We start from the raw sequence: 22,925 nt of genomic DNA, 5'->3' as shown, positions 1-22,925 counted from the left end.
GATCAAACGTTTGTTCCGCGATACTTTACATGACAAGAGTAACAGATATTGTTTTACAAAATTGCCAGTTGAACGCCATTGATATGATAAAATTCTCAGTCTTAATGTACGTTTGTGTACAATATTTGCGCTGACGAAGTAATCGATGCATTAATATATATATTTCAACGAAAATTTCTATTTTCACAAAATACGACTGTTTTATAAAGCACAATTATTTTACGTAAGATTTCGGCGTAATATTGAAAAATCAGATTAACAAATTTGTAGGGACTTGGTAGAAACGACAGCGAGATAATTAATAAAAGTATAAGTATATTTTAGAATAATTACAAGGATGTGTTCACTAGCCGACGGACGAACGAGAACTCTGTCTCCGTGGCTCGCATCGGCGGTCAGCCTCATGTTTTTCGCTAAGTCATTTAGCTCGTCTTTCGTATCGAGAGGCGTTTATTGTTTATCAACTGCCTTATATCGGCTAATGTTTTGAAACGCCGATGTCTCGCTCGACCTAACCGTCTCGTTTTCTAACATTCGCAAATGTGATATTTTACTTCTACACTCGGCCGTCCTGACACTGTAATCTGACCTCAGATTTCGTCTTGGCTGTCGGAATCCTCGAGAGAATCGACTGTTCCCAACCAGGGCTTCATACAATCGGCAGCCGTCGAGGTTTCGGATGGTCCCTCGTGATCACCTATCTTCTTTACCACATATCTATCGTTACGCAATGCCTTAATTATTTGATAGGGCCCTAGAAATTTAGCGGCGCATTTCAAACCTGGACCTAATTGAGTTCTTTTAATCGCTACTAAATCATCTTCGCGGTACTGTCTCGCTTCTTTCCGACGCTTATCATAAGTTCGTTTATTTTCTTCTTGTGTACGTATTATACATTTTCGCGCTTGTTCTCTCAACTCATCTCGACTTTCTTGAAATATTGCTTCCCATTCGCCTTCGATCAATTCTTTTATCTCAGGATCGTCTTTTAATCTCATATGTGTACCGAACATTAGTTGAAATGGAGTTTTACTTGTACTTCGATTCGCTACCGCATTTAGATATTGCTGCGTTCGATCTAAATATTTATACCATTCCTCCGGCCGAGGCGCTGTCAATTTTGTCAGTATCGGTATCAAGGTTCGATTTATTCTTTCTACTTGGCCGTTTCCTCGCGGAATACCCGTGGTAATAAGTACATGCTTAATGTTTTCCTTTTGACAATATTCACGAAACTCGTTTGATGTAAAAGCAGTTCCCCTGTCCGAGATAATTCTTTTTGGATTTCCAAAAATAACGGCCAATTTATTCAATTTATCTAAAACTTCTGCCGAGCTAGTTGATCGCGTCCCGAACAACCACACAAACTTTGAAAATGCATCCACGATTACAAAAATATATCTATATCTTTTTTTAGTTGAAGGAAGCGGCCCAAGATGATCAATATGATAAGTTTCGAGAGGCACATCACCTTTAGGTATAGGATTTAAATAACCATCCAGCCTGCCTGCTTTCTTATTTGCTAAAATACAATTCACACAATTTCGAATAATTTTTTCGATTGTTTTACGCATGTTGGGAAACCAATAATTTCGTTTTATAAGCGCTTCTGTTTTTTCGACCGCAAAATGCCCATTTTCATGAACACGCCGTGCTATTTGAGATTGTAAGCATTTCGGCACTACCAATTGTATATCGCCGTCGTTTTCTTTGAACAGTAGTCCGCCTCTCACAACATACCCGTCGCATTGTCGCGTGTCCGCTAGCAAGTAAATATTTTGCAAGCTCGCATCCTCTCGTTGAGCCTTTCGAATTCTGGCTATAACGCTTTCTTCCGACTCATCTATTAGCATACTACATGGAAGGGGATATCGGCTTAGCGCATCTACATGTATCATATTTTTGCCTGGGCGATGTACTATACTATAATCGAACTCTTCAAGTAGCAAAGCCCATCTGGCGACGCGAACACAAAGATCCTTCTTATTCAATGTCAATGAGAACGCCTGGCAATCAGTAACAATTTTAAAAGTAATTCCTAATAAATAAATTCTAAATTTTCGCAGCGCCTTTATTATCGCTAACGTTTCCAATTCGTAACTCGTGTATTTCATCTCGGCATCGGTCGTTTTTCCGCTCGCATAATATATCGGATGTAGTGCATTATCGTCGTCACATTTCTGAAATAATATAGCGCCGTAACCGTACATGGAGGCATCCGTGTGTAATTCCGTTTCTGCTTTTTGTTTATATAATTTCAATACCGGCTTAGTACTTAATATAAATTTTAATCGATCAAAAGCTTCTTTTTCTTTCACACCAAATTCAAATTTTGTATCCGCTTTCAATAAATTACTCAGAGGTCTGGCAACCAGCGCATAATCTTTAATAAATTTACGGAAGTATCCCGTTAGACCTAAAAAGCTCTGTATTTGCTTCGCGTTTTCCGGCTGCGGAAATTTTATCACGGCTTCGGTTTTACTTTCGGTAGGGCGCACCGTACCTTTCTCAATAATATGACCTAAAAATTCGATTTTAGTCTGTAGAAATTGACACTTTTTCCAGTTGATATTTAATCCAAAGTCTTCGGCAACGCACAAGGTTTTCTCAAGATTTACTAACGCGATTTCAAAATCCGTGGACGGAATAATTAAATCGTCCATGTATGTCAAAACCACGCCGTCTCTAATCAAATCCCTAAATACCCAATTTATGAACTTCTGGAATATTGCCGGAGAGTTACATAAACCGAAAGGTACGTAAAGGAATTCATATTGACCGTCTGGAATTATAAAAGAGGTATACCTTCTGCTCTCCCTTTCCACCGGAACATGAAAAAATCCGTTCTTCAAGTCAATTGTACTAAATACCGTAGCTCCTTGAAGAGCGTCCAATTGATCGTCAATTAACGGAAGTGGGTATCGATCTTTTATCACCCTTTTGTTTAACTGCCTATAATCGACACACAACCTTGTTTCCCCCGTCTTTTTTTTGACTAAAACCACTGGACTCGCGTATTCCGAAAGCGATGGTTGGATGATACCCTTGGCCAGCCACTCGTTCACGTGCGCGTTTACCTGTTCCTTCTCTCCAGGTGACAAGCGCCGAGGTCTCTGATATACTGGTTCATTATCTCTAAGAACTATATTCATTTTAATTTCTATCTCGTGCTTTTTTTTTTAGGATTATACTTATCGATTAAAACTTTTATAATGCCTCTATGTTCGGTAGTCACGTGAGATAAATCGATATCGCTATCTTCGCTAATACAATTTATTTTAAATATTTCCGGAAGACTATCCGATGCTTGCATTTCCGAACGCGGTTTTCGCATCGTAATTTTCCCTTCTTCAACATACAAATTTACTTGGTCAAGGAGATCGGTTCCTAAGAGCAAATCGTGTCGCATCAAGTCATTTGGCACCACTGACAGGCTTATCGCAAAGTTTTCGTCGTCAATCTCGATTTCCGCATTAAATTGGCCCATAGTTTTATGATTTTCTGCGCCTATACCGCGAAATATGATCTCTCGACGTGTCAAGCTTGGCGACCCTAATTTTAAATACTGCTCTTCGCGTATCAACGACAAATCACTTCCCGTGTCGATCAAAGCGATTAGATTTTTACTATCAATTTTTACATTTTTATAATATTTACGGCGATCCTGTCTGGAAATATCACACATATTTTCAACTTCGCTAACGTTCTTTCTCTGACATCTTGCCGCAATGTGTCCGAATCCTCCGCAATTAAAGCACTTCATACCTTTTGCTTTGAAAGGGCAATCCATCGCATGATGACCCTGTGCCCCGCAATTATGACATCGCCTTACACTTTTTGTCCCATCCTGTCTCTCCCCCTCGCTACTTCCTTGCGTCCGTTGCTCCCTCGCACTCCGTTGCGGACCCTGCTGACTCCTTCCGCGTAATGATATTCTCTCGAACGCCTCCAATAATGCTCTTCTAGTTTTAAGTCGCTGAACTCGCGCCTGATCTCGCAGCATCGGATCGGGAATCCCCTCGATTATGTATTCGATCATCTCGACTTCGTCGATCTTGATCCGATTACCCATTATCACTTTTTGATGCAGGTACTCATTGAAGGTCTCATCTCTTCGCCACACGCGTTGTTCGAATTGCCTTCTCGCGTATACTCTGCTCGGTTCGTGAAAGAACATATTCTTCAACTCGACTAAAAGTTCATCGATAGTTATTTCTGTATAACTCGGATTCGAGTGGAACCATTCTTGCGCTTTGCCCTTCAGACGTGATCCAATCATAATTCTTGCCATATCATCTGTCAATCTATATGCATTTCGCAGGGATCTTACTCGGTTTTCCCATGCCGCGAACATGCTACCGTCACCCTCAAAATATCCCAATAGGCCCGCAATCGCGCTCACGTTCATTGCACCCGATTCATTTACAATTATTGGACTTCTAGTTGCCGTATCGCTTGCCGACTCGCACCCGTCAATACGTGCGTTTTGCGATCGCTTCAACAGTTCGATCTCTCGTCGTGCCACCAAGAGCTCTCGCTCTATCACTTCCTTCTCCCTTCGACAAAGTTCCATCTCCCGTCGAAGATATTCGGAATCGTCGGTATTCGCACTCTGTTCGCTCGTATTCTCAAAATTCTCAATTCGTCTCTCTCCCCTTTCTCCCGGTACTCGCAACATCCATTCGCCCGTCGGATCCTTGTCTAAAATTCTCGCTATCAGCTCAGTTTTTACACCTCCTGTTGATAGGCCCATCTCTCGCAGTATTTCTTTTAATTCGCTGACTGTAAACTCATTTGGGGTTTTCTCCACACTCGCCATCTCTCACTTGCTACTTCTCGTCAAAAATATCGTCACAACTCAACTCAACTCGTCGTCACAACTCAACTCAACTCGTCGTTTTTGTCGAAAATTCACCGTCTTTGTGATATCGTTTTCAGTAAATTTTTTTTTTATTATCGCTATCGCTCACCGTCCCCCGCAACGTCAATTCACGTCAGATCCCGGCTGAGCCCCCAAAATTGTAGGGACTTGGTAGAAACGACAGCGAGATAATTAATAAAAGTATAAGTATATTTTAGAATAATTACAAGGATGTGTTCACTAGCCGACGGACGAACGAGAACTCTGTCTCCGTGGCTCGCATCGGCGGTCAGCCTCATGTTTTTCGCTAAGTCATTTAGCTCGTCTTTCGTATCGAGAGGCGTTTATTGTTTATCAACTGCCTTATATCGGCTAATGTTTTGAAACGCCGATGTCTCGCTCGACCTAACCGTCTCGTTTTCTAACATTCGCAAATGTGATATTTTACTTCTACAAATTTATTTGTATATATATTGCCGAAAATTTATTACACAAGTAAAAAAGTGGAGCGCTTGAAAGTAACAAAGATCGCTTTACAAGAAGACAGATAATTTTTCAGTAGGTCACTGATGTTGCGAATCGTGCGGTAAAAATTGCATACAACTTTGAGCAGAGATTACCTCAGTCGATCGCAACAACATATCGAGTTATGACGCGTCGCGAAGCGAAAATGATATTTGTCGCCTCACTTAGCTGGTCGCGAAGATATCCGCGATGTCACGCGGATAATGATCGCGCTAAACGCGTACGTAACTAATTCACGGAATCGTCGGGACGGCGGAATCGCGACGAAGGCCTGGCACGTTTCGTCGATCTCCGCGGAAAACCTCAGAATTCCTCAGATGCCAACTCGTAGATCGCCGCTCAAATCGCGCTCCCCATTTGTCAGTGAAAAAAGTGCTAGATTTTCGATCGATTCCGCTCACGCGCGCGAAACTGCCGCGTTTCTCCCTCGGGGAACATTATCGTCGCGCCGCTGATCGAGTTATCGAGTGTCATACCAACGACATTCTCATCGTAGTGCTGAGAAAATATTCTGTTCGCTCGTGATTCCCACTATTCCATTCATTCCCATAATTCTGACATCATCAACGAGATTTCTTCTATCCGTTTCTACTCATATAATTACAGTCTCGCGTGCTACATTTTCACATTCTTTATAAAAGAAACTTATCGTTTAAAAAATCGATCAATTTGAGTCCGAAGATGCTATTCACTTTCCGTTTTTCGTTTCTTTTCACGATCACGGACACGATTCTGATTTCTCCGCGTCGCCGCTTTATGGCGTTACAAATCGATCCGGGATTCCGTGCGTGCCGCCTGATTTGAGATAATCCCAGCTTCTCTCGACGAATTTGTCGCACGCGCCCCTAAATGGCGCGTTCCAGCCGCCGTGCGTTCTCCGCGTACGGGGACCGGTTGTTTTGCCGTCGTTGTTGCTGCTATTGCCGTCGTCGTCTCTATCGCTGCCGTGTCGCGGTCTCGTCGCTGATTCCGACCGGTGCCGGGTTCGTACAGTCGGTATGTACGTCCAACGACCGGACGAGGAACTGTGCAAAAACTTGGAAAGCCGAGCGAACACGCGCTTGCACGGCACGGCGTTACGCAATATCGCGAATCCCGTTGTCTCCCTTCGTCGGAGCCTGTCCGTACACAGCTGACCGAGTGAGCGTATGTCGACCGATCCGGCGATGCAATCGCCGTCCACGAAAGACCAAGTCATCCGCGGCGCTTTAAGAACGTTGACCACTTTTCCCGATTTCGCGGCGATACAGAACCCGATATGGCGGAGGCGCGCCGCCCGAATCAATTACGCCGCGCAAATCGACCGAGCACGCAACATCCGCGACATACTGATAAATCGGTACGTAAATCGCGCCGACCTCCCTGACACCGAAACGTCTCTCGCGCGTGAGTATCGCACGATTTCTCTCACGTCTAGCTCGATTGGACGTGGACTTTTTCGACGAACCGCTTGTATGCTAGTTAAAATTATGGAGTTTTCAAGTTTTCTATTCAGGCAAACGCAACGCTATATTTATTGTGAATATATATATATATATTGCCGCATTATTGATAAATTAATGTGATAAAAATGAATGCAAAGAGCTTATCTATATTTTTTAATTGCACGGCACACATATCTAATTGCGAAATTTAGAATCAAATGTATGCTACGCTTATATGTTGTCTGCTCGGCAAATCAAGGCGGAAGCGTCATTTGGCGATGGTACCGATGGCGCACGTACATATGCTTGGACTCCCGCATGCAGGATGGCACCGTGACCTCTTTCACACAGTCGTGACGACAGCTAAAGATCATCTGGCGTACGAGCTATTTTCAACGTATTCGGATCGCCGCGATCCGAGATTGCCGGCGAAAGATTTGCACGCCGTCGTTTGCCGCGCGTTTCGCACACATTACGATCCGCATCGTTCGTTCGCCAATTGCAACTTATGGTTTAGTGTCATGTACAAATTATAATTTCTTTCTCAAGCTGTAGATTTTCTAGTTTAATCATTTCTCCTCTATCCGAATAATTTCTATAATCCGCGGAATGTAAAGTGAGTCTGATTTAAAATTCAATAAATGCGGTTTTCTTAAATGAAGAATTAATCACATTCGTGTGATAAATTCCAGTCTAATTATTAATTTAGCGGTTAAATTATATAATTATACGTTTACAAGACGTATTTACAAGACGACTTCCGCAATATGACAAATGTGTGTTTCATCGATATTTGGACTTTGCGCAAATAATTGCACGAGTTTTTCTTTCACTCGCGTCATTCGCGTGACTCACAACAGTGACATCGATGCAACGATCATCCGGAAGTCCGACGAATCATCCAGTCCGATATGTGGGTCGTGTATCGGCCACCGTGGACACCTCATCGCATTCGATTCGTTAGTCCAGATCGGGATGTGTACCGCTACGCGCGCGAGCTTTCAGGATTTCGGACCGTTACCAGCCCGCCCACGCGCGTCTCGCCGATCAGATGTAGCCCGGAATCCGCGTCCTTCGCGACGACGCAACACAGTGACTTTTCAAGTCTCACCTTCCGCCTCCTGCTCGCGCGTATTACGCGTTAATCGCTTATGACGTAACATCGTAACAACGGGGGGAAGCGTGAGAACGCGGATACACGGAGTTGCGTAGATCTCGCGATCTCGTAACAGTCCTAACGTAGCGCACCATATCGCTCCTCCGCGAGTAACATTACCGAGCGATGCGATAACTACACTTTAACAAGGCACGATCGCGTATTCAATCTTAAGGAAGATGCACCGCGGATAAAAGTTAAACGAGATCTACATACGGTCGGACATAACGGTTGATAAAGCGCAGTCATTTGGAACGAGTTAATTAGATTCGACGTTGAGCTTAATCATTGTAATATGATTAGATATTAAAATAAGTTTATGTACCAAAATTAATTGCTTCCTTTAAACAAAATTCAAAGAATAATTTAACGCATCTCAACGTGCAGCAAAATATTGATCAAGATAAACTAAAAGTAGCATTTAATAGTGAATTTAATATTGAATAACTACAGCGATAAATTGATAATGAAATATTATAACTTGCGATCATCCGTATTATATTTAATAGACGTCAATTTGTATCGTAAATAATATTTTTCGATAATCTGGGACTCCGACAAGCATCGCTAACATGAAATATTTTCCTAGAATCCAGGATGAAGACAATCCTTCAGAATGCATCTGCGAGAGCTCGCCAAAGAAAAAGATGACAACGCAGATCAAGCTCGATCTGGAAAGACCCGGTCAGCCTTCAAAATAATAAATAATAATTGACTGAAAGATTCCTCTCGTGTACAGAAGCCGCGGCTAAATGACGCGAAACTTATCGATCGCGGGCGCCGCGCGCTCGCGTTGCGGCGTGCCTCGAAATTTCGCGGCGGGTGCAAGCGGCGAAAGACTGCAAAAGCTGCATCGTAAATTAGTGCTCGATGACCGTGCGAGCGAGACCGCGCGCGCGCGCGCCTTTCGAAGCAGCGGGTCTTCTCGAGGCAGTTTTATCGTCGGCCGACAGGCGTTTAACTTTACGAGCGGCCACGCCACGTATATACTCTATCTCCTCCTCCTCCTCCACCCTCTTCCATCGTCTTTCCGCTCTTTCTCCATCTCTTCTTCCGCTCCCTTCACCCTTCGCTCGCACTCCCTCGCGTCCTCCTCGTCACTCTCGCAGTCCCCTTTCTTTCTCACGCGCGCGCGCTTCTCTTCTAGGCGCAGGCATGCTAATTCACGTGACGCGCGTAACATTAAACCCTGACGTTTAATCCGGTAGAAACGCGCGTGGCTTACACACCGGCCGTCTACCCTTTATATGATTCGGTCATATGGCCGGTTTCTCCGTCGACGTATCTGGCCGACGCGAAAGCACGGCCTCTATCACGGCCATGATAATGCTTCGTTTGTCTCGATAATCCGATTAATTTATATGGATGAACCGCGCGCCGCACTGCGATTCTCTCAGACGTGTCGAAGGTCGGGAGGGGTCGGGTCGAGCGCTTTGGCGGAAAATTCATGATCGTCTGACAAGCGTAACCGTGAGACTGTTAGATGCCCGGTGCGACGATACGTGCGTTTGTAGATCAATTTAACGAGCAACGAACATGCATTAATTTCTACGAATGCGTCAGCGAAATATTCCGTTCCTTCATCTCGCCATGTGAGTCTCAGTGGCGTAAATCTGGAGACGCTATCAAGCGCCGAGACATGTATAGCTACAAAGTCAATAATAATTCGGCGGTTAATAACGTCATAACCAATTTGTTTTGTTTAATTTATTTCAGTACTTCTTTAATAAATTTTATCAATAATTAAAACTTTATCAATCATTATGTGAGTGCTTTGGTGGCACATGCAAGTGGTTATAAATGCAATCTTCTTTAAACGTAAATATCCATATGTCTGCAGATATCGACACTTAAATATGATTGTATTTGTGCACGCCTGTGTGTTATATAATTTTTAATAAGATTACTATGTAATTCTCTTTTACAGTCATTCTTCGGCCGTATGTCTAACAGGCAGAACACACCGAGACCGTGCAGAAATGACAACAAATGTACAATCGATAAAAAAAGTCGAAAGTTGTGTCAAACTTGTCGGTTCCAAAAATGTATGAAAGCTGGAATGTCTAAAGAAAAATCACGCTTCGGGCGACATTCAAGCTTATTTAAATCGGAGCTTCTTTTACTAGCGATGCTTGAAGCTTTACAGAAGGCGCCCACCGAAAATGAATACTTGTACGAGACTTATTTCATTATAAGTAATTTATTACGCAAATCGATTGATACAAACGAAGCAATAAGGAATTTCCAATCGATAATTGAAAGACAAAGGAATTCCACTATTAACATCCAATTGAGCCGAGAGTTGAATCCAGCTGAGTCAAGATGCGTTGCGGACGAACGAGAAGCCAGTTTCAGAGACAATGTCGTAACGAACGACCATCCGGCGGCTGGTAATACTTTAGACTTGTTGGTGACACTTAGAGAGTTCGACTTGGAAAGAATGCAAGAAAGCATTCAAAATCAATCAATAGAGCAAACCGAACCTTTAGACCTCAGTGTACGAGATGAGCGTCACAAACTGAGAACACCTTCAAACTAGAGGACAACCAACAGATTCTTATTTGACAAGGTAATCTAATCCTTCTTCTTCTTCTTCTTCTTCTTCTTCTTCTTCTTTTACTTCTTCTTATGTATTAGGGTTGTGCCCTGTTATCTCCAACGTGCGTTTTAATTTTGAGATGATGATGTCCAGCTCTCATATCATCGTCTTGGCGGTCTCCCTAGTGATCTTGTATTTGGTCTTTCGACTCTCTTACTATTTTGGCTAATCGATCTTCCGCCATCAACGTGATTCTTCTCTCTCCGTCTTCTCCTCGCCTCCATCTTACAATGTCCTCGATAATGCAGTCGCTCCTAATCTCCTTATTCCGATCGAAGCGTGTACCAACCCAGTCCAATCCCCGAAAATTAGAAAATTTTCACTTAAATCAATTTTAATTCTGCTTGATTGAAACTTTTGTTTCGGTCTAATATTTTTATTTGTCAGAATGTCCAAAGATTCCTGCGTGATAGAAGTTGTGCTCATTTCGTACAAAATAATAAATAATATAATGATATTGCGATGTCAATTTGATTTATATTTAGTAACTTAATGTATTTTTTCAAAAACTTAGTGCTGATTTTTCTTAAATTAAACAATCCGATTTGTTACAGATCTTTGCCAACACTAGAAACTAAGAGTCTTTCTTGTGTTTGTGCGAGATTGCTGTGTTTGCTGTGATTGTTGTATTTGCTGCTACGTACAAGATGCACGTTGAATATACTATGTATATTAACGTGATGCGCCGACTCTGCAGGTGTCATTAATCAATTGCAGCACGAAGCGCGAACGTTGCAAAATCATCGAGTTACGGATAGAAGCCCACGCAACTGACCTTGATGGGTCGATCGTTCTTTACATCCGGATTGAACTATACGTGATGCCTTTTTCTACATTTGTCATTTTCGATGCTTGTCGAATTACACACCTCATCCCCAATATTTATTATATTCATTATTAAATATTTAAAAAAATTGTTGTTATATTTATTACATTTTTACAATTCCAAAAACAAATATATGACATTTTAAATGATTTTATTGATCCATATTTCTTTGCACATAATTCACAAAACAATAAGATATAACTGTATATATTTTTTATATATTGACTATTAAATATATTGAAATTATATAATGTTATATGTTTGCTATATTTTTTTATATCAATTACACACCTACAATATTTATTATATTCGAAAAAATCATAGTAAATTTTTACAGTTCTAAAAAAATATCTGACAACATTTCGTATAAATTAATCAATTTTAAACAGACGACAGCAAAAAAATTCTAAATGAGCTGTCGGATAGCTGGAAAAAATTGACAATCCAAGTTTGGCGTATCAACTCGCGAGACAGATAACTGATTCAATACCGATAATCGAGACGACGTACATCATCGGAGTACACGATGCAATCAAGACGTGCAGTTCTCCCAGAATGTACATACGCATAGTCGCTCGCGTGTGCAATGCACGTACTAATGCGGATAACAAATGAGTGGGACTCGAAGCAGTGCGTCAGTTCCACCGCGACTGGTTACACCAGTCAAGCAATAAGCAATCGCTTAAACCCGTCATGACTCTATGCATGAGTTGGGCAACACTGCCGCATACAGGACGATTTTAACCGTCCGTGCGTGCGACTCCTGCTCGGCACAGGTGAAATATCGACAGACAAGCCGGCTTACGAGACGCACAGAAGTGAACTTCTACGAAAACGACTGATCCCGCTGGGGAGACTTTATGCACAAACGGAACTTTCTAAGAAATGGAACATATAAATATAAAGAGTCACTACTGTTACTATTTGTTTTATTCGCATCGAGCAAAGATAAAAATTACTTATTAATAAATTCTTCGCTGTATTTTATTTTATTTAAATATTCCATAATTAATAATATTCAATTATTTTATAAATACGTGCATTTTTTTATAATATGGCCCAGAACAGACCGTAATGGATCGTTTTAGTAAAAAAACACTGGTCGCTTTCTCTTCGAAGCGGCTCGCAGAGGATGTATTCCGGAGATCTGCCGGAACGATGACGATGAGAAAGGAACGTGCAATATACAGAAGAGTGTAATGCGTCGCGCGGAATATCAGAATGGCTTTCCTGGGACACGATGGACAAGTTATCGTAATGTACGCGAGAGTCGGTTTCAGCTCAAGACGAATAAGGAATCATGTGGGATCGTGTGGCCATACGACCGGCCATACTGCGGCGTGTCCTCTCATTCTTTTTCTTACCTGCCTGTTTCCTGATTAAGCAAATTAATAATTCGAGGAGACAACCGTAATGACGTCTAATTGATTGCGCGAAACGCGGCGTTCGCGTAAAACCATCACCGGTTGCGCGGCCGTGAGTAATGAGCCGTGTCTCCGCGTAATTATTAATTGCTGGAGTTGTTGACGGTTTTACAAAGTGGTTCTATCCATTTCGTTTACTAAAAATCGTGTTAAGACCAACGGGTGGACCGCTGACGGCATCATACCGTCATAACGCATCACGCCAGGTAAAAAACCAGATTTTGTGTGGAATTGTAATTATTCGATTGATATCGACGATGAGGTAACACGTCAAGCTGCCCCGGCATTTTTATGTTTTCATAACACCTATATATCATATTTAATAGCTTCCATGCGTTGAATTAATTTTTCTAGTCGTATCGAAGTTCGGCGTATGACGACACACGCATTTTATAGATGTTCTATTTAAATCGACCTCGAGATCATCGAGAGATACATCATTGCTATTTCAAGGTATTACAATATAAAGTAATAGCACAAATATGTAATCACAATTATAATAACAAGCCGCTCCCAATTAACTCTGGAAAAAAAAATAAATGCGAACGACGATTACGTCTGCGTCAGCTTGCGAGGATTAGATTTACGATCACGCGCGAATAGATATTCATGCAGTGTTTCGTAAGAGATTAAATGATTCTCGAGTGTGAACTTTCTGATGAATCCAGGGTTGGGGGAGGGGGAAATGATTCTTTTCTATAAAAAACTCTACAATATTATCTTGTCCCACAATTTTCCCACTATCTACCTATTCTCATTTCTATATTTTGATTATTTATTTTTTGCATTATCCTATTTGTTAAATATAATAATTAAACGAAGTGCAAATTTGATAATAATTTAGCAAAAGAAATCTCAGAGATTCAGAACACTGTGTAAACTGTTTCAATGCGATTCGGTCGGTGACGTCATAGATAAGCCAAGCGGAGAAGCCTCGTTGTTGAGTGCGGTACCGATAGACCTCTGCCGCGAAGTATATACGCTTATACGGATCCTCGGCGTACACGGAGAGCGTTAGGGGTTAACGAGGGCCGATCGTGCGATCGGTCGATCTTTCCCAAGAGCCGAGGCGGCCCAATTAGAAGGTACATAAAAGCCGGGCGCATAATCAGCAATTTGTATTGTCGAAGGATAAGGACGTCCGCGCTCGCTCGCTCGCTCGCTCGCGAAAAGGTACCTCTCTCATTCCGTCTCTCTCTCTATCTCGCCCTCGTTTCATCTCTCTCGTTCATTGTTCTTTCTTGCACGCCCACCCTCTTTTTCGAAACCACTTTGCAAAATAACTTCATATACAAGGCGAACGACGAGCGAGGGCGAGGGGATGAGAGGTAAGGGCTGCGCAGCGCGTTCGTCGACGGTGCCAGCTTAGCGGGATCGTAGAGGAGAAGGACGAGAGGGGAGATGGCACCCGATTAAGCTATGCAATCGCCAATTATCGGCAATTTGATCCGGTTATAACTCAATTTAAAGTAATTGGGCCGCGTTGAACGCTCGTGAGTCTTTCGTATGTATTAAGACGCCTCGCGTACGTGTGTATGTGTGTGTGTGTATGTATATGAACGACAGATACGAGAAGACGAACGTAAAAGGTAAAGAGAGAGAAAGGGCGGAAGAAAGACGTCCTGAGGATCAACGCTGTAGTGGCTCGTATTTAAAAGATTCAGCTTGCTTTTAGCGCCCTTCGACGATCGTAAATTGCTGATCGGCGTGAACGTACACGTCAACGTTGGAACGACGATACTAAAATACTTCCTGTGGCCCGATAGAGATACACAGATATATATGTGCGCGTGTGAAAGAATAGGACAAGCTAAAGAAAACGTATTTGTTTCCTATCAATTTCTTGATCTTAATTTGTTCTAAGAATTATTGTACTGTTTACGGTTTATCTAATTTGGCTAGAGATTAATATTATATTTTGTATAAAGATAAGATTATTCTTTTTAAAAGCTTTACAGATAAAAATAAAGTTAAAGAATGATATATAAATCGATAAGCAATCAAATTGCTAGTGAAAATTCGAATAAAAGACAAGATGAAAATACGCAAGCAAGTTATTCGATTCTGTGATACAAAAGCATTATTTATTTCTGACGAGTCTTTTGCGACGCGAAGCAGATGCAACGCAATCGGTGCCATTTGATTGCACTTTTTGTCAAGTGTTTATCAATTTTTTACTCAAGTTATATGCATTTGTAAAATTCTTGTCACGTCTAATCGCCACTTGTCTCTTTTTTGTCTTTTTTGCATATCAAAGCATTTTTTCTATTTTTTCTTTCTAGTTTTATATTCCGCAATTTCAAGTGCCATTTCGCAAAATAGCTGTATTTAGTCGCGTGGAATTATTGTGTCTGCAGCTGGTTCGCACCCGTTGACAAATTTGACGAGATACGCAATCAATCGATCTCAACCGGTATTAATCGATACAGCGATCGGTTCATTAGGCAGGCTAGTTTCTCCCTTGTGGCCAAGTACAAGCAAGCGTATTAGCTTTTCGATCACGTTTGACATAGTTTGGCGGAAATCTATATTTATAATGTTTGACGATTTATCTCGAGAACATAGATATAGATGAGATCGCAAAAAATAGTTTCAATTATTATAAAGCTGTGCGGAATATGAGACTCAAAACGCAAAATGATAAATTTTCCGATAAAAAAGAATGAAATACAACTATATATATTAAAAATGAGGAAAGAATTCAACATTTACAATTGCAAAGTAGATGCTAAGCGCGTCTCGCTGTTCCTTAATCGGACTATTAATCCGCGGAAAAAGTTTAGATTGACGAACTTCACGTTACGGCATTATAACGGCTCCGCCTCTCCTTAAACTCTCTTCCCGCAGCTCACCACATTGTTCTTGATGAGAACCTCGTTTCGCGGCGGATTTCGCGTGCGGTTTCTATCCGTCGCTAGGCGCGAAGCAATTTCCGTGAAACCCCATTAACCCTTCGCAGATGAACGACGGGGAAGTGGAAGGAGGCGGCGCGAGGGTTTCCGAGGTGGATAAGAAGATTCGCGCGGGAGGAGGAAGAGGATGTGCGGCGGATCGCACTTGTCGCTTGCCACGCCGGTGTGTTGCACGCTGCGAGGATATCGAGGCCTTCCTCTGTGCATCGGCCGCGCGATGCAGCGCGCGGCGCGGCACGATGTTTCACCGTGAAACAGAAGGGAGGCGGAGTAGGAGGAGGAAGAGCAAGGAGAAGAAGAAGAAGAAGAAGAAGAAGAAGAAGAAGAAGAGGAGGAGGAGGAGGAGGAAGAGGAGGAGGAGGAAGAAGCGGCCCTTGCGAGGCGAGGGGTCACAGTCGCTTATGTAAACCATATAGAAGCGTGCACTATCTAGCGGCGCGCCGTTTATCTAATAATATTATGGTGCAACGCCAGCGCTGCCCATAAGAGGCTGCCCGAGATGCACCGGCCGCGGCGGTTCGCATGCACGTACGTACGTTCACGCGAATATTCGTGCGAAACCTATGTACGCAGGTAGGCGGAAGGACGGGGGGAGAGATTCCGGCGCAAAGGGTAAATTCTCCTAGTGTATCGTAGACGCCGAGGTGTGCCGTCGCATCCACGGGGGTGTGCGAGCACTCGTCCCGATGTTATCGTCTGATATTCCGCGCGATAGCACGCGCGCGCTCGTCGCGGGGTTGCGATATTATCATTGCGGAACCGAGCGTTTTTCCACACTGGCGCGCGCTGAGAACGCACGGAAAGTGGTACTTGGGCGGAAGGACGAGACCGCATGGCGTGGGCGATACGTTTAATTTCAGCGAAGGAGGAGGTCCTACGACGATAGTAATTAATTATAGTAATTAATTATTGCACACTATCGCGCGTCGGAAATTTATTTCGAAAATAAAGCGCGTCGAGCGTCGAATGCAACATTATCGTTTCTTCCGAGATTATAAGAGCGGTATGAAATCTCCAAGAAGTGCAAAATCTAATAAATATTGATATTTATGTATATAAAAAAAAACAAAGATAAAATATCAGTTCGTTACTTGCTCCGCCGCTTCCACTTATGAGACTGATTTGCGATTCATGAAACTTGTTCTCTCGATGCGACACGGCGATGTTAAAATTAGTACAAGTATCGGCAAAAACAAGCCGCATAAATGCTCATCGAAAGTCTCGCGAGCGCGCGCCCCGCGATAGCTGCGAGGCGCGTCGGGGATCATTAGACGCTCGGCGTTACTCTCTCTCCGCGGAGCACGGCCGTGCCTTTTTTTCCACCAGACTCGTCGCCAGGAATGGTCATTCGGCACGCAACCAGTAGCACACGCGACGCATTAATTCCAGCATTTTTCCGGCGTCTCTCGGCATTAACCTTTAAAGCGGGCGCGTGATTGCGACCGATCACGCGTGCTGTCCGTTAAATCGTTCATCGTTCCACTTTGCGCGCGCGGCGCGCACTGAACCCGGCGCGATTTTTGCCTTCTTAATTCGACTCGGTCGTGCCGGAATATAACGCCGCGCGATATATCCCCGAAGGAACGCGATCGCACCGCGCCGCTAACGATCACGGGCAACCTCTCTCGACATTAACCTCCACGAAACCGTAATAGCAGTCGATCACGCGTGCCCGATCTTAAATCGCGCCGCGCCGCTTCTTCATAGGGTCCGCCAGCATTTCCAATTTCTTGTCTCACATTAATACGAATCGTTTCATCACGATCAAAGAACCCTGCGCTTTCGGCGAGCCGCCCACTTGATTCTACAGATCGCAATTTTGTGTAATCTCTATCTCGATACAAGTTTCCGCGTTTATCAATTAAAAAAAAAGTTTATTTGCCAGCGCGATGGCTATCGCAAATTATTGGAACCGTTATTATGCGATCGCTAATATGCGATTCAATTAAGCACTTTCTCGCTTGTATTTCGTTCCAATTATTATTTTCCGCTAACGATGGGATTAAATGAGGGACCAGTCATATTTACTCGCGAAGCGCGGCGAAAAACATCGGCGGCGATGACGCGATACTTCGATGAATTAAAGGGACGACGGTCTCGCGTGACGGAAAAAAATAAAGGAGCCCGTTCGGAATGAGTCAATAGACATGAAAGATGTATTTAGAGAGGTATGCAAGGCATGCCGTTTTTTTTTGCGAGTAAAACTCAATTGTCGTATAGCATAAAGATAATTACGCGCGACCGGCATCGACGGCGAGCGAGCCGGTCGTAAAGATCGGTGGTCCCTCGATGAAATCGCCGGGCATCTTCACGCATGAGTCCCGTGGACGATGCGTCGAAGGAGATTAACGCGCTAGGCGAGGCGCGGCTAGGCACGGCTAGACGCGATAAACGTAGGGTATCGGATGCGCGAAAAAAGGAAGACCGAAGGCAGACAGCGCAAAATATCTATCCGAGACGCGTCGTGCTTGCCACTCGAGCGTAATTCAAACCGGCAAACTTAATTACTCCGACTCGCCGAGCTGAGATCCAGCGAGCGACGATCGCGTCTCGCGCTCTTGGCGACTCGCCGGATAATTAATTAACGGTGCGCTCGTTCATCGTCGCGTGCTTAAAATCGGATATTATTGTTTATCGACACTGGGATCTCGACGGCTGAATCGTAATCGCAAATTATCGCTACGATCGTCGCGTTATCGATGCTGAAATCGCGTTCCGGTCGACAATGTTACCACGCGCACTTTGTAGAAAGTCGCAGCTGGTATGAGCAATTAAATATTTATCGAGAAATCTGTTTCTCTTTGCGGACAATTAGCGAGGCAAAATCCGGTCTCTCGGTGGATACACTTTATGCTTTCAGAACTCCATTCAATATATATTTACGTTAATTATGCGCATACTGTGCTAAGATTACATTTAATTGAATTGTTTTTGAACTTAACGCAATCTCTTGCGTTCAAGCGAGATTGGAAACTCACGAGCGGCGGAACTTGCGTATCTGTGCGCTTTAACGGTCGTCGCGATTCACCGTCGGGAAGACGGGGAGGGGTACATCTCGTAATATCGGGCCGAGCGGATCAGGATGGCACAAAGAGTCCACCGATGTCCAATAGGAACATACTTGCGGTGGTAAGAGACGCGAGCGTACTCGCGGCCGGACTTAGGAGCGACCGGAGGACAAGAAATGGGGGGAAAGGGGACAAGATGGAAAGAACGGGACGGACTAAGGAGAGCGAGCTGCCCCATGAATATTTAGGGCCGCGTACTCCCGCAATGGAGTATTTATTCGCGGATGCCGGTTTTATATCACTCAACGCGAAGCGACGACGAGAGGCCGGGAGTCCGCGCTTACGCCCGAGGACGCTGCCGGCGTCTCAAAGGAGCTTTCCCGACGGGGGATCCGCGAGGTCGAATCCCCGGCAACGCGTTTCACCGCGGAGCACGTCCGCGTTCGGTTAAAATATCGCGGCGATCCACTGACTGATACTAAACGTCCCCCAATGCTGAAAATCCGTGGCACCGATTGCCGGTGATTTCAGTGCGTCTCAGCGCAATCTGCGCATGACAAATTGCTGTCGATGTGCGTTTACGATAGTGAAATTCTTAAGATTTAAAATTAACGATTTTATTCTCGTTAATAAAAAAGCGCTTTGCGGATTTACCGCAACAAGAAATAACTATTCACGAATGCGCCATGAAATTGTACGGAAAAAAGATCTTTTTTTTTTTTTAAAGGAATCGTTAATTTTAACGATAATGATCCGAAATTCTGGCTCAGTTGAATAAAGTGAACATCAAGAATAATTAATTTGGAGGACTGCCCGGTTTAATTTTACTCGCCCGTATATACGATACGGTATGTCACGGCGAGAAGAATTATAAAGGCGACGAAAGGGGGGAGGTTCGGGTAGAAAACTGCGACGAGAATGAAACCGCCGAGAAAAGAACTATTCCGTTCTCATCGCCTTTCACCACCGCTAATTCTCCCCTCCGAAGCCGACGCATCGATCGTGTCTACACGCGGTCTCGGTTGAAATTCAAATTCCCAATTACCATCCCATTCCGAGCTACTAATTCCACGTCATTTCGTTGATGGACGAGGAGCGAAGAGATTTCATCACTCGGCACCTTCGAATCGGCGCGACGAAACGATTTCCTTGCGATCGCGATCGGAGCTTGCACGCAACAGTTCTCGATCGGCCTGGCGCGCTGCGGCCGTCGATTTGTGATCTCTAGATCGCGAATTAACATTGAGAATCGAACGCTTCGATATTCGTCACAAAAGAGCTAAGCGAAGAAAGTCAGCGGGCGATAAAAATTCAATTAAGACATTGACGAGGTGAGATTGTGAATTAATTTTAGGCGCGAACCATGGCCGGCACGAATCATACAAAATTTCGTCAGCCTGACCTTTCGATTTTTGCGATTTCTCAACGTCGCTCGAAATGATGTTGTTATTCTTTTTTTTTCGTCATCATGAATGCACAGAAAAGACGTCCGGAATTGCTCGGAATTGAGAGATCAGAAATTTATAAGAAATTTCTTCGTGACGATGCACGTCGATAATTAAAGATCCGATAATTGAAAACGTTAATAAGGAACGTAAAATTAAAAAATCGAGTATCATGTTTAAAAAAGGAAGGGCGAGAAAAAAAGATAGCGTAGCGATCGATAAAAGATCAGCCTGAGAGCATGCGCGTGATCGTAATATCGAATTAATGAACTCCACACATGGATATTTAATTCGATGGTCGTTCAACATTTTTCTAACCATTTTCTCACGAATATACGTTGCCAAAGTGCATATTAATAATCCGGCGGAGAATACAGCCGTCGGAGTGTCGTAATCGATGACCCGATAACGATGTCAGACGCATGTGGCTTCTTCCAGACGTACGACCTACTCCGCTCCCGTAGTTGGAGAGTAACGGGATCGGCGACATTTTCTCGATTGCGCTTTTGTCCTCTGATTTATCCTCCGAGCGGATATGCAGGACGCGAATTAACATTAATATTGTTACCTATTTGGATGCAGTATTGTCGGCCCCAAGAAGCATACATACAATTTCGCTCAATTGTTTCAGCCAACCTTCTGATTACGGAGTCATATCATGTGTAATTTTCTGCGCTCGTTCTCTCCGTTGGATCTTGCGAACAAGCGGAAGAGAGAAGGAGAAGAGGAGATCCGCGAGCGAGTTATCGGAAGTGATCGATCGATAAACCGCAACTAGTACGGAGAAAAAGGCAGCTCCGAGAAAACGATATGCATTCCCGAGCGCTGATTACTACCGATGTCATAACAGCTATCTAATAGTTACTCATTTCGTCGCTAATAGCTCGCCGAGTATTTATCCGCCGCGGAAAGTCATCGATCAAAATTAAGTTCAGACGCGAAGCAACGAGAAAGGAGAACGGAATTCGGCCAAGCTTCTTCCATCCGCTCGCGAAACACAGGCGCTGTCGACGACACGAGAGCACGACATGCCTGAATCTGTCACCGAAAGTGGACTCCTGGGGGGCCCGGAGGTTTGCCCGATCCCCCCCTCCCTCCCGGGGGGCCACCGCTCCACCTCACGCGCCACAATCCACGTATAATAACACGTTGCCGCCGTTGCAGCCAATATATTAATTACCGCTCAATATATTAATTACTGACCCTATAATCTCGCCGAGACGCGCCGTGGGATCTCGCCACGGAACATTTGAGCGCTCAACGCACCACGGCCGTTCACATCTTCCGCTCGCTCTTCGCTCGCCTTCCTTCATCACTTCGTCTCTCCTTCTCTCCCGCCTTTATCTTGCTTCTTCTTCCTCCGATGTTTTATCTTTTACATTTTACGGCTTCGTCGGAGTCCTCGATCTCGGCGCGACAACACAGTGCCAACAGCCAATTTCGAAGTTCTACGAGATACTCCGCGTGCGAAACCAGTCTGATCAGCGAGATCGTTAGTGATTGGACGATTGTATTCAAGATGCTGCGTGCGGAGATTCGGAATAAGGAAACGCGAGTCGTAACGTTTCCTTGTTTCTTTTGGACAATTTTTTGTATTAAAAATTTATACAATTAAATGTGCATTTTCTATATGGAATAGGATTTAAAAATTTTGCGTTTTGAATTTAAAACATAATGAAGCAACTGTTGTTGGAAATGAGATTTTTCCCATTAATTAATCTTGACGCCCGACAACAGGATAATGCATGCTCCAAACAAAACTTTTACGTAACAGACATTTTACATACACGCATAGGATAATGATTTCGCATATACTCAGATCATTACTCGCGATGAAAAAAAAAACCAGTATCCTTTCTCGTTGCAATCCTTATTAGCGATTGTAACTCAGGTGATAATTGCTGATGTGGCTGAAGATTCTTAGAATATTCTATCGACAAATAAAATTCCACGATTATTTATGCATCAATAATGCACGTGGGTTTCAGGATAACTCTAAAAAAATATTAGATAAAATAATATTGCGCAATAGCGAAACGTGGAAGGAGGAATTTTAAGCTGTCGTATTAAAATCCAGATATCCACACTGCACTTTCCGAGTGACCCGAGCTAACTCGGCGAACCCGCCGACATCGATAGAAACGGAGGATCGCGGGCGAGAGACGGCTTACGTAGCTCATAAACCTAAAAGGCGATCTCCAAGGGCTCGCATACCGAGGGAGCGGGCCTTCGATGGAGCGAACGATACCTGCGCGGAATTCAAATGAGACGCCACGAATCCCGCGAGTCGTCCGATGCCGGCGTGCATTCCAGCGAGCGAGTCACGAGCGCGCGAGAGGAGCGCGGCGAGTGCGAGAATGCGCGGGCGACATCGTGTCGAGGCGACCGACCGACGTCCGTCAAGATCGCGTCATCGCGCGTGGAGTCTTATTAAATCAAAGCGGCCGATCCGGTCGGCTTGATAGGGGCGCCGACCTGTCGACAGGTGGATTCGTCCGCTCCGTCGAACGCAGCGGCGCGGTCGCACAGGAGCGGCGCGGTCGCGATGGGGCCGCGATAAGGCGGCTTAAAAAACCTTCGGCAGACGTCACGAGTGTCACGCGCGGCGCTCGTTTCCCGCTTGTAACTATGAGCGATCAAACGCGAACCCGATACCACGGCTGATATGATTAACAAGCCGTGCGAGCAATATTAGGCTTTGAACGGTATCGCCGATACCTGTGCTTCATTTAATGGCTACACTGG

General features: G+C 44.0%; 1 protein-coding gene and 1 long non-coding RNA gene across 3 annotated transcripts in view; one reads left to right on the top strand and one right to left on the bottom strand.

Annotated features, from left to right (window-relative positions):
- LOC105676431 (nuclear hormone receptor family member nhr-85-like) overlaps positions 1–11,540 on the top strand; it is a 149,087-nt gene extending 137,547 nt beyond the window's left edge. Inside the window, exons 5-6 of the mRNA XM_012374304.2 lie at positions 9,894–10,535; positions 11,120–11,540. Of these exons, the coding sequence (XP_012229727.2) occupies positions 9,894–10,505 (612 nt within the window). The 3' untranslated portion in view covers positions 10,506–10,535; positions 11,120–11,540. The remainder of the gene's footprint in view (positions 1–9,893; positions 10,536–11,119) is intronic.
- LOC105676432 (uncharacterized) overlaps positions 1–22,925 on the bottom strand; it is a 202,142-nt gene that overhangs the window by 25,531 nt on the left and 153,686 nt on the right. The gene's annotated exons all lie outside the window — the stretch shown is intronic.

Source organism: Linepithema humile, chromosome 3 (genome assembly GCF_040581485.1).
Source record: "Linepithema humile isolate Giens D197 chromosome 3, Lhum_UNIL_v1.0, whole genome shotgun sequence".
NCBI classification, from domain to species: Eukaryota; Metazoa; Arthropoda; class Insecta; order Hymenoptera; family Formicidae; genus Linepithema; species Linepithema humile.
This window is presented reverse-complemented; position numbering and strand designations above follow the sequence as displayed.